At 35.8% G+C, this 24,208-nt stretch overlaps 1 protein-coding gene across 1 annotated transcript in view; it reads left to right on the plus strand.

The window, feature by feature from the left end:
- Window positions 1–24,208, plus strand: part of FMN2 (formin 2) — a 161,391-nt gene that overhangs the window by 110,799 nt on the left and 26,384 nt on the right. The window contains exons 14-15 of the mRNA XM_075146530.1: window positions 875–967; window positions 15,223–15,274. Of these exons, the coding sequence (XP_075002631.1) occupies window positions 875–967; window positions 15,223–15,274 (145 nt within the window). The remainder of the gene's footprint in view (window positions 1–874; window positions 968–15,222; window positions 15,275–24,208) is intronic.

The raw sequence follows: 24,208 nt of genomic DNA on the forward strand, positions 1-24,208 counted from the left end.
TTTACTGGAAATTTTGAGGCATAATCAAGCAGGATTCATTTCTGTTGAATGATGGGAACTTATCAAAGCCTAAAGAGATTTCCCCTATAATAAAAATCAGGCCTTAACATTCTCCTGAAATAGCAGTGTCAAGTCTTCTGTTGCCCCAAACAAAATTAGCTTGGATAGTTGGTGGAAGCATGGTGGTACCACCTCACCAATGAATAATCTGTGTCAGGGCTGCTTCAGGCTCCAGCTTCTCTGTCCTTGTCTCTAGTGCAATAAGAACCAAGCTGTCCTTCTCCAAGTTTTCTCATGGAGTTCAAGCTACGATAGCTATATTCTTACAATCTTTCAGTTTAATCATTTTGCACCATTACTTTTGATCAATGCAAGGCACTTCACTACGTCTGTGGTTTTATCAGGTATCAAGCCCTCATCTGGCTTTACTCACTAAATTAAGGTCCTTCCTACTATTTGGTGCAGGTTTTGCATCTGAACTTTGTGTTGATTCAGGCACTGTTACCTGGGGTATATCTGTATATCAACACGGCCTGGGATCTGAGTTTGTAATTCTGTTCCCATATATTTCAGGCCTTTAAATTTGTCTTTCTCCTTCAAAACAATTGAATACTTCTTTTAATTTTTGCTACCACTCATTTGAACTTACACACTGGCCACAAGTTATCTGTATATTTTGGTCAAAAACATTTGACTAGGAACATAACTGTTCCTGAATATATTATCATAGTGTTTGTACTTGAAGTCGTGTTTTTGAGGCACATATTCCAGCAGTTTCACTGGCTATGCATTAATTTAAGTGTGTCTTTCATTACAGTATGCAGATCCGTACTATGATGTGTCACCCTAACCTAATCTGTTACTTCAATTTCAGCGTGTGAGACAGAAGCAGCAAAAGTTTATCAGCTATCACTAGAAGAGCACCTTCAGCCTTTCAAAGACAGTATGGAGCAATTCATTAGTCAAGGTAAATAATGAAACGTCACTTAACCTTTTCATGACATTTCAAAGGAAAGTTATGGGAACAATGTTTATACATTGTGGGAAAGGGACTGTTTATTTTGGCATCATAGAAAGATGTGGATTAGTTTAATCAGATGCCACACAGTTCTAAAACATTTGCAAAATGATTCTGTTGTACTGTAGGTGACTCTCTTTTGCATGACAGCAAAGACAAATGCTATTGGCTTGAGTGCGTGATCTTCTGATAAGTTCAACATTCCAGTAGAAAACAATTTTACAACCTTTGTTCCTTGAAAAATTATTGAAGCTGGATCTGTTTCATTAACTTCTTTCCAAAGAAATAATTCTTTTGTATGCGCCAAAAAAATGGTGTAAGCATAGCAAAAGTAGTTAAAAGTTTTCCAGATATAAGGCAAATCCATATTAAATACTTGGAAGTGATTAGTGGAAAACACTGCAAGAGAAAATATATTAGAAATATCCCTGATGAACTGGCATCCTGTGCACTAGAAGGAAAACACTTGAAAAATTAATAGACTATGCTTTCGATGCTTTACTAGACCCTTCTTTTGCAAGGTATATAGGAGGTATGGATAACATTAATTTTTGACTAGCAGTATATCAGAGTATCTCTTGAAATACTACTCTGAAAGAGTATACTCTGTATCGGCCAATTCACTTTTTGATACAAATTAGAATTCAATGCATCAGGGTGATAATGGCCTAATGAGTACACCAATGTAATTTTAACTTTCTTGACCACTTTGCTGCTGCTTCTGCTTTGATATTGCATTTTGTAGTAGAAGACAGACCTGTTATCTCCTGAACAGGTAAGTTATGTGAAAAGTCAGTTTCTAGTGCTGATTCAATGGAACTGTCAGTAATTTGTTGGCCTAGAGCTGTGTTAATGAGCTATCATATATAGAAATCATTATTACCTGAATGTGCATTCTGTTTGAGAGGCCAGTCAGATATGCATTTATCTCTTCTTGGTTAGAATATCCAAGATGACTATCTATCCAAACATTATAAGAAGTGGAGTACATATGTTGTAGTATATAGTGATCCATGCTATAGGATTCTCAATTACAGTGAATAAATTGAGCAAAACCACCATTTTGAACCATCAAATGTAAACTGATGTTTTCCAAGACAAAGGTCTATTAGCCAAACCTGGCAAACAGGATGTTGTCTCCAGCAGTAGTAGGTATGAACTGCTTGGATTCTGATTATGTATATGACATATAAATGTTACATTAGTGGCATGATTAAACATGTAGCAAGTGTTTTAGATTAGGTTTATTATTATTTATATATATAGATAGGGGACAATCAAATCACAAGTTGGTTTGAAAGAGATCACTAATGGTATACTGTAAATCATGCCATATGTTTGCCTATTAACCTTAATAACATAGTAGGTAATCAAACATGAGGATTATATTTCATCAGACATATATCTGTTAAATTTCTTTCACTTCTTTTAGAAACCATACTTTTAGAAGTATTTGACTCTATACTTTAGCTTACTTTATAATTTCTGACTATGACTTCCAGAGCATAATTATATATAAGCTATGTAGTAATCTGTTCTGTTTTTGCAAGGATATGAGATTTCCTTTCTTGATTATGTGTCTGTATTTTAGAAAAGTGAGGAAAAAGAGGAAAAAAAAAAAAAATAGGAAAAGAAATGCATCTCATCCATTAAGAACTTTGCTGCTGGTATTGTCGGGTGGTTGACAAAAGGAGAAACCCGTAATGTCAGTAAAAATATCATTGTCGCATTTTAAAGAAAATAATTGGAAATGTGTATTGTGAACACAGTAGACTGTGACTAAACGATTTCTACATTTATTTAAAACTATAAGGCACGTTTTGCAGAATTTGCAGTCCCAATGTAAGAAAGACAAAGGTTAACATATAGGAAAAAAGAATCCCTGGTTAAGTTCCAAAAATAAAGTAATTTTAAATACCTTTCATTATGAAATCCTTTGTTTTTACTTCATGGGATTGAATTCAGACTTGAAAGAGGCCATGTTTAAAGCAGGATTTCTCTTTCCTGTTCAGTGTTTGACAGGCTTTTGATCTAGATATTTTTTCTAAGGGCTTTTGTTGTTTATGTAGACATAATCGATGAGTCTTTTCAGCTAGACTGCACACATGATCATTTAGAAAAACAGAGGGACAATTCTTGGCACCTTTTGGGGATTTGTGTTTATATAACATATGCTCTGGGCAAAGAAAAATCAAGCTTTAAGTTTTTATCTTTTCAAGTTCCAGTTTCTCTAAAGTCAGAAAAAGTTTTAACTTATAATTCAGATGAAAAGCATTTTTCATAGGGTTGAATAATTTGGCATGTTTATATGATGCCTTTTCAAAGTAGATAACTTGTGTGCATAATGGGACCCAAAAGTTCAAAGTAGCTAGTTATTTACAGCGTATTCACTTATACTTGTTGCTAGCAGCTAAAATGGAAAATGATTTTCCCATAGGCAAAAAAAACCTTGGACATCAAATTAAATATCCTTGGCAAGGGGTTAGAAAGGCACTGCTTTATAAGAATAGTTACTGTCTGGCACAGTTATATAACTTTGAATTAAGTTACTGTAACTAGTCTAGATGATTGTTGTATTGTAGATTGATGTATTAATAAAAAATCTTTTTTTTAATGTTAACACTTTTATTAGATTCATGAGAGACAAAAAGGTTGTATATTACTAGCTTACTTGTAAAGATTATTTCATTTGAAAGATAAAGAAAGCGAAGAGGCACGAATGTGTTCAGAGTCATAACATTTTAGATGAAAACACTAGTGGTATACGTGATTGAGGCTGTTCAGCATTGGTCTTGCCAGCCTAGTCAGTAGGCTAAATAACCAGCATATTCATTAAAATATGCAATTAGTGAAAGGATGCCAAGTCCTTTTTTTGATGGGCTTTGAGGTCATTCTTAAAATGATCATTCTACTTAACAGAAGATCAAACTACCTGTCCTACCCTCTCTACACTGGCTTAGTGGATATTTGCAAGTATGCTTTATCCTGTGCATTTGATTTCTGAGGGTCTGTGTGCCTCAAAACCTCCAAGGCAATCCTCTCTGTTCTCCCATGTTTTCTGTCCTCTTTTTGGGTCCACATGCTGCAAATCATCAGTCAAAAAGTATATAATGTGGTTCTTTTGTTTTTACAAATTTTAACAATTTTTTCCTGAATTTCTCCACAGCCACATGGTTTAAAAAGGGAAAAGGGAAAAAAAAAAAAAAAAAAAGAAGAGCTATTTCGAAAAAGGAGATTGGGGAGAAATTGTCAGAAAATACAAGACTTTTAAAAATCATGTTGTTTTGTTTGTTACATATTTCTAACTATTTCTTTAATGGTTTCCAGTATTTGCGTGATATAAAATATAAGCAAGAAATTTAGTAGAACAACGGTCCTTTTCCAATGAAAAGTTATTCAGACCAAACTGTAGAATTTTAAAAGTACTATTTGCATCTCCCCAATATAGGGTATATATTCACCGAAGTTTGCTGTCCTTGAGTTACTCCCCACAAGTTATCACAATTTGAATAAGAGAGATTGCAAAGAAAAACACTATTGTTCTGTATGTTCTGTATTGTTCTCCTTTGTTCTGTATGTAGTTGTGAATAGATAGGGACACAAAAACATCAGAGATCACATCCATTGATTTAGAAAGCTTCAGAAATCACTTCTTTTCCTGGGGAAAATGTGTCTGACACACGGGATGATGGGGAAATACTGAGGGCGCTAATCATCATGCAATTTGTAGAGAAATTTCATTAGCAGTTAGTAATCCTTTAACCTTGTCCCCACTTGATAGGATAGCCAGCTCATGTTGAAAGAATTGTGTGTGCATGAACCACAAATGAGTCTCAGTCCCCAGGTTTTAACTGTGGTTAACTTTGCAGTGAAAAGCAATCTTTGGGTGTTTGCTGTTGGGACTCCAGCTAGGCTGTGCATTCCTGTCAGCCTGATAAGGCAGGAAACTTATGATAGGAGGCAGCAACCATCAGTCCCTCAGAAAAGTAAGTCTGGTTTGGGAACTGGGAAGAGGCAATATGTTGGAATCACAGCTTTTCCACTGAGATTCTATAAACTCAAATGTCACAGACTTCAAATCTGAGCAAGTCATCCGATATCATATTCAGAAGAACCAATATAATTAGTTTTAGACTTTAGAAAAAGCATTATGATGTAGGAAATTTAAGCACTAGAATGCATTTTTTGTAGAAGAAGTAGAAACATAATTTTCTGATGTTTAGCTAGTTCATATGAAAACATTGAGAATAATTCCAGTATGATTGTAAGTTTGGGAGTACAAGGTAACCATTCAGCCTTTGGTTCCTTCTAGTCTTATTTTGTAAAATTCTGCAGTTCTGCTCTTGTTAGTGAATGCCAGCCCCAGGTTTCATTCTGCTGGACCCAAGAATACAGACTCTTCTCCAGACCCAAATTCTAGCCACATCCTCGTGATCTTGCAAAATAAAGATGCTAAAATTGTCCTCTTGGGTGAACTGTCTGTAACCATCTCCCTCTTTTGCCAGGAAGAGCATTCAGGGATCCAGTTTCCAAACCGTTAGTAAATGAATGTATAAATCACAAAGTGTGTTGTATTTATCACTGTAGCTGCAACCAGATAGTTGGCCGTGACTTGTTCTTTTAGGTCAAGCAGCAAAAGGCTGTGCATCATCAAATGATGGATTGTGAATGAGAATAAAGCATCAGACTGAATCTTGGATGGCTGGGTTCAGTTCCTGGCTCCAGAAGTACTGTAGATGATTGCGAAATGAATGCTGTTAGGGTAATCTTAATTCTGGCATTTTCTAACCCAGAATGATTGATTTTGCAGATTCCATTTTCCTTAAATGTTGCTTTTATAATTTGATTAATATAAGGGAGAACATAGCACTACTTCATAATTTTTCTAAAAATAATTTGAGAAAATATGACTAAAACACCATTAGGAATATACACGAATAAATGTTTTTGTTTTTCTTTTTTTAAAAAATATACAGAACATTAAGAGGTTGGATATTGGTAGATTGATGTGGAGAAATTCACTTTAAATATTATTATTATCAAAATATACTCATTACTAAGATAAAAAAATTTTTTTTTATTTTAGCAGAAAATGTCAGAGGAATATGAAGAGCGAGCAACATAAACTCACTAGAACAAAAGATGACAGGAATTCACACTTAAACATAGTTTAATTCTATGAATGTTTACATTTTTATGTTAGTATTCTTTTTGCTGGATTATTGAAAGACCTTTTAAACTTGTTCTTTGAGTGCTGAAAGTATTTTTTTAATCTCACACTGACATCTAAATGCTAATAAATAGTTTAACGTCAGTATTGTGTAAACTTGTCCCTACCTCAGATGTCAGCACCTCCATTGGTGTGCATTATTACATAATAATCCCAATTCAGATTGTGTTGTATTTGCAGCACTAAACAGGCTTCACTTTGCCTCAAAGTCCACGAAAGGCCAAACCTTTAGACCGGAGCTGGCAGCTGTTTGTGCCTTTGGTACAGGACCTCATTTAGTCTTTTTTTGTAGGCATTGATATAATGATTGCAGACAGCACAGGTGTGGTAGAGTAAAGAGGTATTTTGGCATCACTTGGGAACAGATCAATGCATGAGTGTCACAATAGCATGATACAAATCATCCACCCCAAAATATTCTGAATAAATACAACAGATTACTGAAATCGCCAAAAACTTGTGGATAGTTGGGGGGGAGAAATTAATTCACATTTTAAATCTCTTCTCTAGTAACATCCAAAATATGTTCAAATAACATTGATTTTACTACATAGTTCTTGGGATGGAGAAGGAAAAATAAGAGGAAGACATTAAAGCTTAAGTAAAAGTACTTAGCTCCTTCATTAGCCCTAATCACTATGGCATGACATGTTCTTCAGCACTGCAGAGTCCGGGCTTACAGCTGAACAGCCTTCCTTTTAAACCAGGCCTGAAATCTCTTGCAGTATCTTTGCTGTACCTAATAACATATATTTAGTCCTCGGTATGCTAGCTAACCGCACATCTGTTTAGTACCTAGTCCTGATCTGACTGAGACCTTTGAGCAGTGTAGGATTTTAGAATCAGTAGCAAGGAACACGGGGTGAGGAGCTCAAAGCTGCACATGAAATACAATGTATTTTACTTCTGTGAATGTGACATATGACAACATAGTGAGCAGCTGCTGAATGCACATAACTAAGTATGATGGAGTGTTGTTTTTTTTTTTTTTTTTTTTTTTTTAAAGTGTTGGCTCTGGGTCCCACTTCTCCCTCCATTCAGCTGACAGCAGATGTCATCTTTCAAAGGGTGGCAAATAACCTATCTTCTTACCAGACTGCTGCCTGAGATGGATTAAAAGAGGACACAAATAGCAAAATGTGGAGAGAGTTCACATCTTCGAACACAACATGTATGAGGGATACATAGGACTTATGCTGAGGTTTTTTTGTTGCTATTATTAATTAATACAGCTATTAATTTGAAAAGTCAGTCTCCTTTTATAGAAGCTGTTGTTATTAAGTTTAAATTTTTTTTAACTTTCAACAAAGATCAACTTTCAGTGCTCATGTATTCACTGAGAGTTTAAGCTGTGGTTCCATAGATCTTGGTCACAATCTATGGGGCTAGCACATAATTTGAGTTGTTCCTGTTGTGTGAGAGCGTAAAGTCATTGTGAAGTGCAATTGGTTGGAATCAATATAAATGTTTCTGTGTTTAACTCATCATCGGTGTTGAAAAAACTGGAACAACATAATTAGGAAAATGTCCATATTAGATGCCCTATCCCCAGTTATCTTCAAGAAACTGGGGTCTGAATTAAGTATTTAAATGTTCTTTTTCATGTATGTATGAAAATCTTAGAAAAAGGGGGAGAGGGAGTGGGTATTCTTCATGCTTATAACCTTCTGGGAATTTGTCATAGGAAATACAGAAGGATGTAAGACTCTTGCTAGAATTCCCAGAAGAAATCCTGCTTTCTTCTCTTGCAAAGCTTTCTTAGCATGAATGTATCCGATAATAAACCATCCAAATGTACTTGGATCTTTGTTCAGTGTAAATAGAAATTCCCAAAACTATAGCAAAGTAGCTCTAATGACTCATTTAAAAGGCATTGTATCTGTCAAAAAAGAAAACAAAACACCAACAAAAAAAAAAAACAAACCAAAAAACCTGGCTCTGCTTGAAAGTTACTGGAAAGCATATTCGTAGCTAATTATAAACAAATACTAGTTAACACTTTAAATAAAAAGAGAGGAAAAAAGCAAAAAGATTTAGGACATAGACAAGCAGATGAAAGGATTCTTGTTGCCTTCCATCTGAGATTACTCAGATGCATTCCTGTATTCAATTACCTGAGAAGATGTGATATTCCCTTAAGAGAGATCAGGAGATCAGAAGGGATGGCAGTTTCGTGCATCTTCTTACTCATAGCCCTTTGAAACTGGTTCAGCAGAAATAGCTTAAATTGCAACAGGGTTTGGGGCCAGACGGTGACTACAGACAGTAATCACTGGGTCAAGATCATACCACAAACCAACAACAAAATGTTCTGGTGGAACAAAAGCTCTGAGAGGGCATTTGAATGCTGTTTGAGTAGACCTACAAGGTCTACTTGGAATAATTTCTGAATCGGAACCAAAGGGTCAACTTGTTTTATGACTATGCTTGTCTAGTACATTTGCACATAAAGGACACTGGTAATTCTTATCAACTGTTAGCTTTGAGTCTATTTTTCTCACGAAATTCCTGGTTTTATTGCATATTCAATTTTAAGCTTAAGTTTTAATGCTTTTTTTTTTAACAAAGCCACTAGGCATGAGCCCCTGTCATCATTTAAAAATTAATGATCATCTAACTTTTCTTTACAATCTTCCCTAAAACCCACTTCCTTTTCGATAGTTTCCATCTAAAATGGCTACTTAGTTCTTCCCAGTGCTACTTATGTCTCCAACCACATTTGTCTCATTAAATAAAACATGCAAAGAGAACAAACAACAACAAAATACAAAAATTGAGGCAAAACACATTCAGAAGTGTAAAGGGGGGAAGAAAGTAGTTTTTCTCAAGAGCTTTCTACTGATCCTGCTATTCTGCTTTAGTATTTCAAGGTATTTCAAAACACAGTGTTGAATAGTATGCTGATTGCCAAATAAAATAGCTGTAAGTATTATTTTGGTGTTTTCTGGGGGCATTTAAAAGTACATGTACTACCAAGGAGAATGGAGGAATTCTCTTAGGAGCTCTGGCAGAGGTCTTGTAAACTTGAACCTTAGACTCTAATAATAACCAGTGTAACTACATGCCCTTGCTTGCGGTGGTTGTTCATCCAGTATTTTCTCTCTCTATCTTCACTTTCTTTCTGTCCTAGTCATACGCATGAGATACCTACAGAAGGTATCCTCATGGTCTCTTGTCAGGCACCTCAGGTCCTCACATGTTAGGGGAGCTGGGTCAGCAGTGACAGATGAACTGCCTGGTGTTCCATACGCTTTTTAAGAAAGTTTATCCCTCAATTTTGTTTTTAGTTTTGTTTTCATTTTGGAGTTTGCGGCTCTGCCAGAGGAGATATTTGGTATATTTTCAAAGTCCCAGCTACTATTCACTCAGCATCACTGTGGAAAAAATATGTCCTCTTTAAATATCCTGGTAAATCTGCAGCAAGGGTTTGTAAAAATGTTAGAAATAGTTTTCTTTTTTTCAGTAAAAAGAATATCTAAAAATTCCACTCCTTTTCAATAATATGTATAGAGCACAGGGGCAGAATAGTCCCAGTTTAAAACAGTTGTTGTAAGTCTTTGACCTCCCAGTTAGTCTTAGGTCAAGTATTTCTTAAGATTTTTAAATCCTCTGGAAGAGATGATAAAGAGTGAAATGCCACACTTTCAAACAAGAAATTGCAACAAATGATAATAGAGACAACAGATTTTATATGCAATATCTGTCCATACAGAAAATAGTCTGCACATACAGAAAATAGATATATTCATGTAAATAATTTTTTTAAAAATCAGATTTAATGCAGAGGGTATAATGATTAGATTTGGAGGAGATGAATATAGTAAGTCTATTGGACTGAAAATGAGAAGATACTTGGCAACGTTCTTAGTTCACAGAGTGGTTTGATTCCTGCAGAGATTTTAGCATAATAGGTCGAAAATGTCACTTGCCATTGAGGTCAGAGGGGATAATTTGTGGTCAAAAAATGGCTTTTATGTCCTTACCTTTGAACCACTCTTCATTTAATTTAATTTTTTAGGCTTCTTAAAGAAAAAAAAAAAGACTATTTGCAGAAAAGTGAATTATACTGTTCTGCTAAAGACCGTTATTTTCTAGAACGCCTTTGTATACTTCTCACATTCAGTTTTGTGAGATGCTTCAGATATTCGTAAATGCATAGGTCACTTTAGTATGTCTATTCATATATGTGCCTTTGCAGAAATTTATATGTAATCTTTGCAGGACTCTAATCTAAAAGAATTGGAAGAGCAAACACACAGAACAATGGCATGTATCATTCTGGAATGTGGGTATATGCTGATAACAACAGAGCTTTTTGTGAATTAAGTTAATTAGACTTTGTTTGTGAGGCCTTGTTAGAAAGCTCATTTTGAATTGTATGAAATCAAGTTTTACGCCCCAATTATAAAATATCAAGCAGTAAATTTAAGCAAATACAAAAAGTGATAAGATAGAAATAAGAACATCTGATGTGAGTAAATTTTGAAGAAATACATATACATATATTCCTGTAGTTAAAAGAATTGATTAAAGAGTCTTGGATACAGTACAGTCCTCATGCTTGGTAAGGGATGACGTAGGGAAGAAGGAATGTACTTGAATTTTGACCAAATGTATAAAGTATTTAGGAAGTATAGACCTTGCTCTGAAGTGAGACCATCTTTAAATAATCTGAAGGCATCTGAATGGAAAAAGCAGGCAAACAGTGGAACATCATCCAACAAAAAGGCGTTAAAGATGCTTTCAAAAGAAAAAGTGAAAAGATAACTAATTCAGTATATGTTGTAAATAGTAGATAAGGCAGCTTTGCTCCATGAGAGGTCACTTTCACTTGAAAATGTTCTTTTCTTGATATGGCAATGTTTTTCAATTTTTCAACTATATGCTTTTAAGTGGATTTTACAGAATATATATGTCTTCAGGATTACGAGAGCTGCATATAAAACCCTACAATATATTGAGTGTATGCAGGCACTAAGTTTTACCTCTGCTTACTGATGCATTACATGAAATATAGCGGCTAGTATTTCCTGGTATGATATAGTCTTTAATAGATTTGGAACAGTGTATTTGGAGGCGATTTAGTAAGTTAGTGTCAAGGATCAAGAAAACTATTCTTAGCAGGGGGTTGGAGAAAAGATGATGAGTCAATAAAATATGGAATCTTTTCATTTGGGAAAGATAACTCACCCAGGAGTGGGAACTCTTCCACGTGTCAGAAAAGCCTGCAAGCAGTTGCTGCTATGGTCAGCTGATGGATTCTGACTGTATATGAAAGCAGATATGGCTACTGGATGACTACAAGACTTCTTTTAATGTTTTTCAAAGAAAATCAGTAAGACTTTCTGAAATAATCTTGCTTCTTGAGGATAGAGATAGAGAGAAATTTTAGTGGCAGAATGGAGCACTCAGATGTGCTCAACTGCCATGGTATCCCTGGAAATGACCAATTCTCCTGTATCAGCCATTGCTATGGTAGGATCATTGTGGAGCAGCTAGGGATTTTTTCCTTTTTACTTCACCTGTTGAAGGAGTTCTCTTTTGTAAAAAGAAATAACTTTTCTCCCAAGACTGTTCCCCCGAGATGGACACCTTGCAGCTGGTACTTAGCACTTAATTGATATAGGCTGCCAAGAAGGAAGAATGCCAAACTGTTGCCTTTCAGGCACTCTTTACAGTTGTGATGAACTGCTTTGGAGGAAGAAGTGACAGTAAAGATGCATTATATTGAATGAAATGGTAAAGTCTAATGCATTCTGGGACACTTCAGCTGAATCTGTCATAACTCTGAATTGTTTTTCCTCTCCTACTCAGGCAGGAAAATGAGTTGAAAGCAATTTACCAATGGGGTGATTAGTACAGAGCAAAATACCAAAACCCACTAATATCAGGTGATCATATTAGTGGCCAGTTCCAGAAGTTATAGGAATCTCCAGCTGCTTCACCATCTAATAGTTATTCCATTGTATCCAGGTGATAGTAAGACTTTTGTGGTTTTGATAACAGGAGGCTTTCTTCCCTTGCTGGTTAAATCTCAAAGCATGCCTTTGACTAGCCATTGTCCACAGCTTTCAGATGTTTACTGTATACTAGTGCAAAAGCAGTCATCTGAATATTTTCTTTTGACACACATCCCTGAGTGTACGTACCATATTTTCTTCTCTTTCACTGGTGCCACCTGTTGCCTTGTGGAAGCGGAATTGTTTTCATACTGTTCTTTAACTTTTTATGTCTAGAAAAATGAGAAAGCAAATGGATTGCAAGTCAGATTTACACTTGAATAATATCCTTTTGATAACATGCAAAAGGTTTAGAAGTGTCATCACGTATTTGGAACAGACTACAAGGGAATTCTCTTTTAGAGAAAATTCTTTCCTTGCAAGACTCTGTTTAATGCCAAGAGGTGATCTGATGCAGGATGAAATCTCTCTCTGTGGGTAAAGTAGCTGCCTTATGCATATGTGCTTACTACTTTTTTTAAAAAAGCTATAACACGCACCTGCATCATTCAGGGATTCCCAAGATTCTTTTCATTGTGTAATATCCATTCTCTATGAAATGATTAAAAGTACAGATACCTGAAGTATTTTTTTTCCTTCCTCTGTGGACCATAATAACTTTCCTTTTTAATTGAAACAAAATTTGCTCCAGAATGGGGACATCCTGACATGCTTTGATAAGCCCAGTATAATATCTTGTGCTTGCACTCTTTCAAAAAGTAAATTGTGGAATATTTGCTCCATTGTTGGTGGGTAAATAATTGTTTGTAAGCATGTGCAGAACAGTTGAAATAAGGAAGAAAAAACTGAAAACTGGACAGCTCAGGTGATGTTATATCCCATCAATCCTGGAAATTATAAAAAGAGTTATATCCTACGAATATGATGTATGTTCTAAAAGACTGTCCTAGGCCGGAACATGCTAGCCACCATTTCCAAGCATTGTTTAACTGAGAGGAGTCCAAATTACATTTTTCAGTAATAGAATTATTTATTTTAAAAGTTGTATCCGCAAATACTTAGGGAAAGTGTTAATGCAGAATTAGATATTGGATCTCCCTTCATCCAGGGAGTTTGTGTGCAGTTTCTTCTCTCTTGCACCATATGGTTTTACAAGTCATACCTTGACTTTCAGGATTGAAGTATGAAGCGGAAAAAAAAAATTAATGAAATTCTGTCACAGCTGCCAGGTTTCACCTGGTTTCATATCCAAGGCAAGGCTTTCAAGAAAAACTCTAAGTCAGCCCAGATTCACTCAACACTGGGCCCAAGTTCACTCAAAAGGCTTGTGAGCCCCCAAACCTTTTGAAGAATCTGGGCCGAGTTTCAAGTCGGTATTGAAACCTGTAATCAGGCAGGCTTCACGTGCTCTTGAATTTCCTTGAGAACATTTACCCAGCTCTCCCTCAAGTTTTCTGTGGTTTGCTGGGGTTTTTTTCACTTTCAGAAAAACAATGATGGAGCCCGAGACTTCAAGTAATGATTACTAAATACAGTGTTTGCTGCTGCAAACATCCAAGCACTGCTCACCCTACTCAGCAGACTGCATTACTACTAATAAAAAGCATTTGCAGCATCACACATAGCTCTGATCCTTGTTCTGACTGGGGAAAGAATAGGGAAACTCCATTTGTGTATCTTTGCTACGGATTTCACGTCTCTCTTAGTGTTAGTGTATGTTTGTAAAGTGCTGTTGATTGAAACATTGTAACAGAAAAATAGTGGCTATCTTTGTTCCCTAATGATTCCATTGCTCTTCTCATTTTTGCCAAATTTAAAATCACGATTTCCTTTTTCAAAGGTGGTGTGTCTACAATGTAGAAAAATAATTTTAATGAATTATTACTGTAGAGCTATGTAGGGAAAGTGGAATGAAAAATAGCTTAAAGGTTTATTCTTCTTTTTTAGATTTCTATATGAATTCTGTACCATTGACATTTGTTTCCAGGACAGTTCAGAGCCTCTTCATGTCCCAAAACCCTCTGACTCTTGGGAATCCTAAAATTCTCTGTGCAAATTAGCAGACCAGTAGTCCAGCAGACTGAAAAGGGGAATCAAGTTCCAAACTAAAAAGCTTTTGGTTAAAGTGTGCAGATCTTAAATGGGATTTAAGTTGTGCTACCTGAATGACTATATAAGTATAAATCTCACTTAAGCACACGTGTACAGAGCAGTTTGTACTATCGCTTTGCACATTTGTGATGCCAAAGTTAATATGCATGTTCTTGTAGATTTTGTGTATCAGAATACCCATCTAAGTTAAGCGAAATGGGTACAAAATAAAATATGAGAGAACACATGGAAAATAGGTCATTTTTTCACCAATGTGTGGCAGTGACAGTTTCGTATTTTTAATTTCCTTCACATGATCACCAAATGATAATTTTCTGCATATAAAACCAGTCATGTTTTCAATATGGGCCCACTATGGTTCTAGTACTTCACTAACTGATGTGTGTACAGGGAGATGGTGTGTGCAGGGAGATGGTGTGTGCAGGGAGAGGGAAGAGAGCTTTTATTTGTAACTATCAAGCAACTTTTAGAAAAGCTATAAGGCTGAATCCTTCCTGCTCTTCACTCAGCTTTTCCTCCTCTTGGACCTGTTCCCGTATTCTTTAAGTTTTCAGAATCATTTTTTAAGATCTGTTTTTAAGTCACATTCATGACTTGGTTGTTGTTTTTATTACTGCAAGATTTTTTTTTTAATTTTCAAAACTTGCTGTGAGGTTTTTTTGTGGTTGTGGTTTTGGGTTTTTTTTTAATAGGGATATCAAAATTCATGTAGTTTTGTTTGTGTGTTTTTGGGCGTTTTTTTGTTGTGGTTTTTTTTTTTTTCTTTCAGAATTGATGTACATAAGTATATCCTCAGGTGCCTTCTGTACATTTTATACATCACATATTTACAATTAACATTATCCTGAAACAACATCTTTATCTTTCACCTTGTAGCTAATTCTTTGATTGTATTTTTACAGCTAAAATAGACCAAGAAAATGAAGAGAAGTCACTGACAGAAGCACATAAAAGGTAAGAAAGAACAATGTAGTAAAATCTTTTTTTGAAACATATATCTTGGTAGAAGTTGCTGTATTGGTAGCCAGCATTATTGTATTTTTGAATAGTGAAAGAAGTGCACTCAGAAAACTAAGTGATATTTATTTATTGTCGATTTTAATTTGACAATTAGGAAGAAAAAATTGAAGGAATATAGGCACACCTATATTAGGCGACTATAGCTTACCATTGGAGAAATATTGCACGTGACTCCTGTCTTTACCTTATGTAAAGATAAATTCAGGATATTTGGACTGAGAGAAAACTACACCAGAATCATGGCGATTTGACAGACACGTAGCATTCCCAGACAACTATTATTCATTAGGTACCATCTCCTGTGCTTATAAAACGTCTGCTTTAAAATAAAGAATGGAAATCTTTTTTTTAATATACTAATGATATATATAGTTAAATGTGACTTCCTCTGTACAATTGCTAATAGATCTTCAAATATTTTTTTGTGGCAAAAAGCAAAATGCCTCATTAAATTTCAGTACAGATGTGTGCAGTTGAGAGTTTTCAAAATTGGGAACTTCACTGCCTTGCACAACTTGTGGTTTCTTCTGATTGTTTGGCAGTGTTCTCCAGAAGCAGTGTTTAAATGGGACAGATTTTTATCTGTCCCAGCAGAAGACCAAAATATGACACACACCATTTATAGTCCAGATTCAGTGAAACTGACAGTCTGTGTTTGTTTTTCTTTCACTAAAAATAGCATCATCTTTTTGTACTAGCTACAACTGCCACTGAATATATGCTAATGAATATATTCATTATATATTCCCAGAGCTGAGAAGTCTCTCAATAGGATTCCAGTAAAATATACCACTATAAAAGGTTCTAATTTTTACTATGGTTTGTTAGCCATTCTATGGCCCCAATGCCCAAATCTGCTACCTGCTGCAATGCCACAGTGCAGTTGACATATCTCCTGGTACAGCACCACATCTTCTCTCTATTCCCTTGGGCCATGTACTAAAGATAGTACCTGAAAAGGAAGCCAAGGGGAGAGCAGATGTTCCTCTGCCACAAGAAGCTCCCTTCTTACTTGTAAGGAGATTGTAGTTCCCTGAGTGGTACATTGGTGATGTGGGATCATGATGGAAAAAATGGAACAAAGGGAGTATTGCTTTGGCTTAGTATCATACCTCTTGCTCAAGTATATGAAAGACATTCCTGACATTTTTTGGGTTTGTTTAACTGCTGAGTTACATAATTCTTATCCTTAAAAATCTCCTTCACAATAAAACTTTGAGAGAAGAAACTGCTGTTAGGAGAAGAGATTTTTGTGATCTCTGACTGCTTTTTTAATGAAAATGCTTTTCCTGTGGAAAATGGATTAGACTACATGTCCAAAAGTCTGTCCAGCTGACAGACATCTAAGGACAAGGGGGATCTGCAGTCTGTTCAGAAATCTTGTGACTTGTCACTGTCTTCTGGTGTCTAATTCACTCTCCATTCTTATTTTTTTCCCTGACTGCACTAGAACCATCATATCAAAAATTTCCTATTGGTATATCTAGCATCCACAATATGGGGTAAGAAAACAAACTGCTCCCTGGATTCTCATTGAGTTTGGTCTGCTCCTTTGGACTTGTCCTAATTCTTTCTTCTACCCCTATGTTGAGTGCAGCAGCTCCTTTTACATAGTAGTTTGTCAAAGGAGAAAATTCAGCTTCGTTATTCCTCTTTACTGTGAATATCTAGCAAGGATAACATCACATGCAAAACCTTTTGTGGAACACATGAGGAATTATGCTAGGACAACATGAAGGCAAAGTTATTTTTTACTGTTATCTAGGCTACATTGCTCTTTCTTTCTTTCTTCCATCTTCCCACTGAAATTCTTAATCAGATTGCTGGTATTTGTTAAAATATTGAAGACAGCTTCATGGTATAGTTTTAGTATTATGTGCATTTATTTCACTAAGATCTTTAATTGGGCTTAGAAATAAAATGCTTGGGATCTTTTTTGGTGGGGGGTGGGTGTAAAAGAAGATGAGAGCTTAAAAAGCTAAATAAAAGATTAGTTACATTTGGATAATCATAGGTAGAACAGCAATGCATAGGATGACTAGACAAGCAAGTAGTGAAAGGAAAAGTGATGGATTAGATGGAGCAAAATTAATGTGATTAATGTGCTTGGATTTTCCTTTTTGAAGTGGATAACTTCAGCCCGTGTGTAAGTTCAGGTCTACCCCACGATAGCATTTCTTTAGCTTTCAGTAAAAACTACAAATTTTCTTCTTTTTTTTTTTTTTGTTTGTAATTTTGGGTACAAAATATTAAAGCTGATATCTCCATAAAAATACGGAAGCCTAAAAGAAAAGCTCTTGCAGCAATTACAACAAAAATGTTTCTAAAATGAATAATGATTTGGGGAACATGCAGCAATGTGTATTTTAGAAAAGCTCAATTGTGCAACAGATGAGCTGAAATGGAAAGTTAATCTTCCACACAAAATAAAGACAAAGAAAATGGAATGTTTGCTCCAGGGACTCCATACAGTGTATAGCTGTTCATTTGTCACAAGTGAGAAAATGTTTAATCGGTTTTGAAATGATGTATTCTCTCTTTATTTATCGTGTTTAGTGACTTTAAGAGTGTCAGTATGTAAAGTGTTTATCCAAGGAATGGATTTCTGGCACATGGATAAAATGAAAAGTGAAATGTTTAGCTCGCAATAGGCATATGTTCCAAGATCTCTCTGAGTAAGTATCCTGAGATGAGAAGAAAGCACACAGGTCTGTGTTTATCTAGCTTACGCAGGCAGACAAGGAAGGCTCCAGCCTGGTATTAACACTGAAGTGACATGGAATGTCTTCACCAAACCCCAAACAATTACATCATTCCCTTAACAATATTGATAAAGTGTAATAAAAAAGAACCTAGCACTTTCCAATTAGATTCTCATTGCTAAATACTTTAGAAACTGTGAAATACTTGACAAGTTCAAGTAAAAACCACTGTTTTGGGGGGAGGGGAAAGAAGTAAAACAGGAGAGGGAGAGGAGGAGGAGCAGGGAAAGATATTTTAGGAGTCCACAATTTGGCACCTTTTTTTTTTTTCATTTTAGATTATGTCCTCTGTCCCAAGATGCATAGCTATATGCTCAATTCACACAGCTGTATATGACATTTAAACAACTTTATAGTTAAAATTCAGCATATTTGAAAATTGGGAGATACAGCACACTTTCCACCAAGCAACAAATACATTTTCTGTTTTCTGTATTTTCATTTACTTATCTTTAAATAAATCTAATCTTTCAAGATGTGATTTTCTTTAAGCATGGATAAAAAATTAGAAGCACTATTGTTTCTGGGTGTGCTTAATACAATTTTAGAATGAGATAGAGTTTGATCACAGTATCCACAGCAAGAAGGAACCAAGATTGCATCAAAGTTATTGTCAAAAGTAATATGATAGCTGATGTCTTGTTTACTGTGCTAAGATAAAAGGCAATAGCAACAGCAGCCTTATAACCTTGCTGGCTTATAATCAGAAATGAGCTAGTTACTCCTCTTCTTGCACTTCATTCCTGAAGAAGCAACAGCTAAACAACCTGACTAGAATTACCAGAAACAGCATTCAGTGAAGCTGAAAGTCCTAATTCTCTGCCTCGCTACCTCTATTCAGATGAATAGCTATGAAGAAACAGCATGTAGCTTTATTACTTTTTTATAATACCTTACCCACTATTGAGTTCTGGTCTTCTTGGAAGGCTTCCAGATCAGGGTCTTTTTTTAGAAGAAAATAAATCCAGACTGTAACACTGATATCTCTTCCACTGAAATAGTGTAAATGATCTTTTTCTTTTTCTTCCCCTCTACCTGCAATGATTCATCTATTCCTGGAATAACACCTCGGGAATCATTCACATATTGAACTGGAGATGTTTGTTTTAGACCTGAGACACAGATGATCTTCAGTTCTTCCTGCTATCTCTCAGTTAAACCATGAAGCATCGGATTCTAAATTCAGTGCAGTAGCACTGAAAATTGCTCAGTTTATGTTTACTCGTACTGCATTCATGTAAGAGGCAATGTATGCTGAGAATCTCTTAAGAACACTACAGATCCTTTTATTTCTAATATTTCAGATAGTATAACCCTGCTTGAAGTGATAACATAGGTCACTAAGACAACAGTCCCATATAACAGTGGCTTGATTTGGGGTGAAACTGTTCACCCGTTTTTCCTGCTGTGATACCTAATGAGGGCTGGATATACAGAAATGCCACTCACTATCACAGCTTTGTGTACATCACTGATTTTAACAAATCTGAGATTTTAATCTGTTCTTTAGTAAATCTCAATGCATTATGAGAATATATATTTGTTTTATAAAAAGTCAAACTGAGGACTTTGCTTTCTGACATAAGTATCAACTGGGGAATTTAGGATGTGTGTGGCTGGGTATGGAACACTCATCTTCCTGTGTCAGGATATTTTTATTTGGTTTATTTTATAATTTGCTTCCATTACTTGCACGTTCCAGTGATTTTTAGGCTTTTAAGTGCTTCCTGAGTGCAGCCTCCCAGGCACCTCTTCTGTTTTCAGGACTTTTAATACTCCATTTAGCAATGTTTTGTTGCTTTCTTTGCCATAGCAACAAATGACATTAATTTTGAAGAGAAATGTTTACCTTTAAATTCCCTGCAAAAAAAAGTACTCCTGACACAACACTCTTTGCAGACTTCCATTGGCTTCACTGAACATGAGACCTGAGGAGGAACAAAGCTTTACACCTGCTTATGAGCTGACAAGTTGATGACACTTAGAGAAATAGCAGACAATATGGTACAATGGCACTGCTGAAAAGCAACACCTAGAAATGTAGCACCTAAGTCTGGTAATCCTTTAAAACAGTAAATGTTCCTTCTGCCTTGCTACCCTCCACACAATGGTTTGGATTGTTTCCAAAAGTGAACTGTAAAGTTAAAGTGAAAATTGAGTTAATGATTGAAATAAAGTGGTGAAAAGCTCAGAATGGAGAGAAGTATGTAGTTCAAGAAAAACCCAGCACAACACTTTTAACTGAAAGGCAAGAATATGCTGTTGGACTCCATCTTTCACTACTCTTTGGCCATTCATCCTTTGTTGGTTCCTTTACTGTTAGGTCTCTTCTTGCTGTGTGGCTCCCAGCATGCAGACTTGAATTGCTCGCGGTAATACATTTCAGACTGTAGGTATACATTAGTTGCATCAGCAAAAAGTAAATACTTGGCGAGCAAAGGAAATGTGTATAGAAGAAGCTTACAGACTATTAAACAGATTGGATCATTCTAGTTTAGTACCCTGTCTCTGACAAAATATCAGGGCCTGTAAATATGCAGTAATGGAAACTTAGCCGGCAGTTTAGCTGTGTCAGAAAGTCTCTTCTGAAATATGGGTAATTGATCTTTCCCTGAAAGATGAAGTCTTTGTCCTTTTCCGAAAATACTTGCCAAATGACTGTAAGTTCTTAACCATTTGCACGACTGATCTTTGTCTGTAAGAGCATTATCTTTTCTTTGAAAGATGTTGGGCTGCTTGCTTAAAACAAAAAATTTATTTTATTGGTTTTAAATTAGTTTGCATTTAATGGCATTCAGTGCTAGTATGAACAAATGGTGGTATAACTTTTAACTGAGTGGAGTACAAGTCAGAGATCTAATATGCTGCAATGTAAACTCATCTTTATGCAATTTACTCTACAGTTTATGTAGAGGTCCTATTCTTAGATCTTACAGTAAAAGATAAAGGATATTAGTTTAAGGTGCAAATACAGTTACACAGCTAAGTAGCATTGATAACAATACAGCTAAGTAACACCCTGATAACAATATAGTTAAAATTACTAGGGTATGATCATACCCAAAACTAATGGTATAGTATTAAATTCAGGATTAAAAAAAAACTGAGAGAAGAAACATGTAGCTAATAAAATTAATGAAAAAAACCCAGAAATTAAAATCTTTAAATGTGGCACATTGTTTTGACCTCCAGTTTATGTCCAGCAGGTGGTTTCAATGAGTAGTCCTCAAAAATTCAAGATATTCCTCTTGAACTGTTACAGCTGACGTAAACGCTTGTGTGCGTGTGTGTATGTGTGATCAGCTCCAGCACCTTGCTATTGTGCATCAGCTTCTGATTATGTTCAGTAGGTTTTTTCTTTCATCATATTGTCTACCTGAGCTGTTTAGTTAGATTGTTTCCCAAGACCTTCACAGTATAGTGTTCGCATTTGCAATGACTGTCACTTAAATGTGGAAAACACTTCTGCTTTTACTCTCTTACATTGATTTGCCACTATAGTTGTTGCTTTCTTCCTTGCTGTATTTTGAGATTTACTTTAAGGATTATTGTATTATATTGCTGTTGTCATGTATATGCAAATAGAAGAGCAGAACGTCAGAGATGTGGTTTAATTAGGTCACAGTTGCATTAACTCCTCTGGGAACTATCCAGTAATAACTTGTACAATATAAGTCATTCCTTCTGTAATAATTTCCAGCTGATGGAAGGCTGCCATCAGCCCCTCCACAGCAGAGGGCTTGCCTCAGCCTACCGCTGAAGCCCCACTGTGCTGCTCATACGTGGAGATTAAGTGACTAGGAAAAAAAGTGTTGCCTCTTTACTCTTCCTTGGTTTGTTCCTTGGCCTTCTTGCCTTGTTTCTTATCTTCCTTAACAAGCTAGATTCAGAAACAGCTTTAGTGAGCCAGATCCCTTCTGCACTGTGTCTGAAATGAATGCTTCTCATGGGATAACTTGCATCCGCTTCTTTTCTCAACTGTTGCCTGAAAGACGGTTCTGCCTTAATCAGTCTGTTGAGGAGATAAAAGTTCTTTCTCCACCCCAAAGGAAACAACTAGGGCAATGGTCACACCAGACCAGAAACACCATAAAGCCTTCGTGTAATCCTTGGAAGGGATAGGAACAGCTCCTCCAAACTGAGAGAGTGTTCTTAGGCCAAAGGAGTATGGTTTATTTAGCTTTGCTTGGATGTGTGGGTATCGATGATTCGCATATCCAGAGCGATATGGTTATTTATTACAAACTTTCCATCAATTCCAAAGGCCACATTTTCATTTAAACTTGATCCTTATAGAAAATGCTACCCCTTTTTCTCTACTCATCTAAACAAAGATACTGTCACTACTGTGAAGAGAATGTATTGGAATAAGTTGGGAGTTCAATCATAAATGCCTAATGTTTGAAAAATGCATGTAAAGACCTTTTCAATCTGACACTTCATCAACCCAAATTTTGAAGTCTTTTAATTTACTTTCATGGATTTTGTAGTAATTGATTCCAAGAATATGAAAGCCCCCAAGAACATTCGTCTTCTCCAAAGCCTGGATTTCTTCCATTCATAGTTTTGCTGGCTTTTGATGATATTAGGGAATCCTGTGTCCATGCATGTTAAGGAGAGAGCTCTTGTACATTGAATTAAGTAAGAATGCTCTTCAGAGCAACCCCAAAGGGTTAAGATTGAAACTGCATCACAAAACATTTCAAATGCTAGGAGGTTCTATAATACCCAAGTATTTCAGAGCATTTTTATTCTATAATTTTCGAAGATTAGAAACTGAAACCTAAGTTTGACTTGAGCACCAGATTCATTTCACTTGTTATTTTTAGGGTGTGTTTTTGTAAATGCACATGTATAAAATTTAATCTATGCTGGATTATATTCTTAGAGCATGGGTTAATATTATATATACATGAAATCTGGTAAAGCATCTTGTGGTTTCTGTCTAGATATCTAAATAATCCGCTCTAGGTTGAAGGCAAATTACTTCTTATTCGGTTAGATAACGCTGACCTTGACCCTGCATGAATTTCAGTTACAAAAGTGAGCCATACTGTGGGAGCAGGCGATGACAAGGCTGAGGTTGACATCAATAAATTGAAAAAACCCACAATAAAACTTTTAACACAATATTTAGTACACAACAGTTACACTACCTCCGTATGTAATTATAACCTCTTTAAGTAATAATGATTGCTCAGGCGGCCTCCATTGCGCTAGACAGTGAAGATGAGGTGTGTTAATAGAAACATCTGGAAACAAGTTGGGCTTTAACGTGAGGCATTTAGCTGTTTCTTACAGCACTGAGGCTAGCAGCTTGTGTGTCAGATCACTGCTGTTGAAATTCATTCCACCACTGTATTCTGTGTCTACTGGCACCTTATTATTTCTTCATGTTCAACTGGCCAAGAGTTATTTAATACATTTGAAGCTCATATGTTAGTCTTTTTAAGAGAGAAAAATAGTTTTCTCTTGGATATGTTACAGGGCCTGACCTTCCAGTGGACACAATTACATGACATTGTTTTACGCATGCTCATATTGTACACATCCCATTTAGCACAGAGCTATCCATGTCTACATAACAGCTTAGCTGGCATGCGTGGGCATGATATCCACACTAACATAAAATTAAAAGCATTAAACTCTGAGAAAGAGAACCTACACATTCATGCAAAGTATGCAGATTACGGTGGATTGCAGCTAACACCAATGCATCTAGGGAACTAAATACCTCAAGCCAAGTTTTTGAGAGAAAGTTTGAACCTGTTTAAAATTGTCTTTTTAAAATGACAGGAGAAAGCACATGCAAATTAAAAATGCATTAGAAGAGTCAGGCTAAAAAATGTTTGCTTTTTTCTTTCTGATGCTTGTTAAAATACAATTGTCAGACACAAAAAAGAACCCAAGGTTAGCTCTGTTTCTAATGTATTATCTCAATTCATATTTTAATCTGAATAATATTCTTGAACAGAGACATAACCTTTAAATATGCATAACAGAATTTGGGTTCACGCAAACCCCAATTATTGGGTGAGCTGTGGCTGACGAATACTTTGTACATGATATAGTGAAGGTAACAAAAATACCTCTAGCCTACATTTCC

This window comes from Calonectris borealis, chromosome 3, assembly GCF_964195595.1.
Source record: "Calonectris borealis chromosome 3, bCalBor7.hap1.2, whole genome shotgun sequence".
Lineage (NCBI taxonomy): Eukaryota > Metazoa > Chordata > Aves > Procellariiformes > Procellariidae > Calonectris > Calonectris borealis.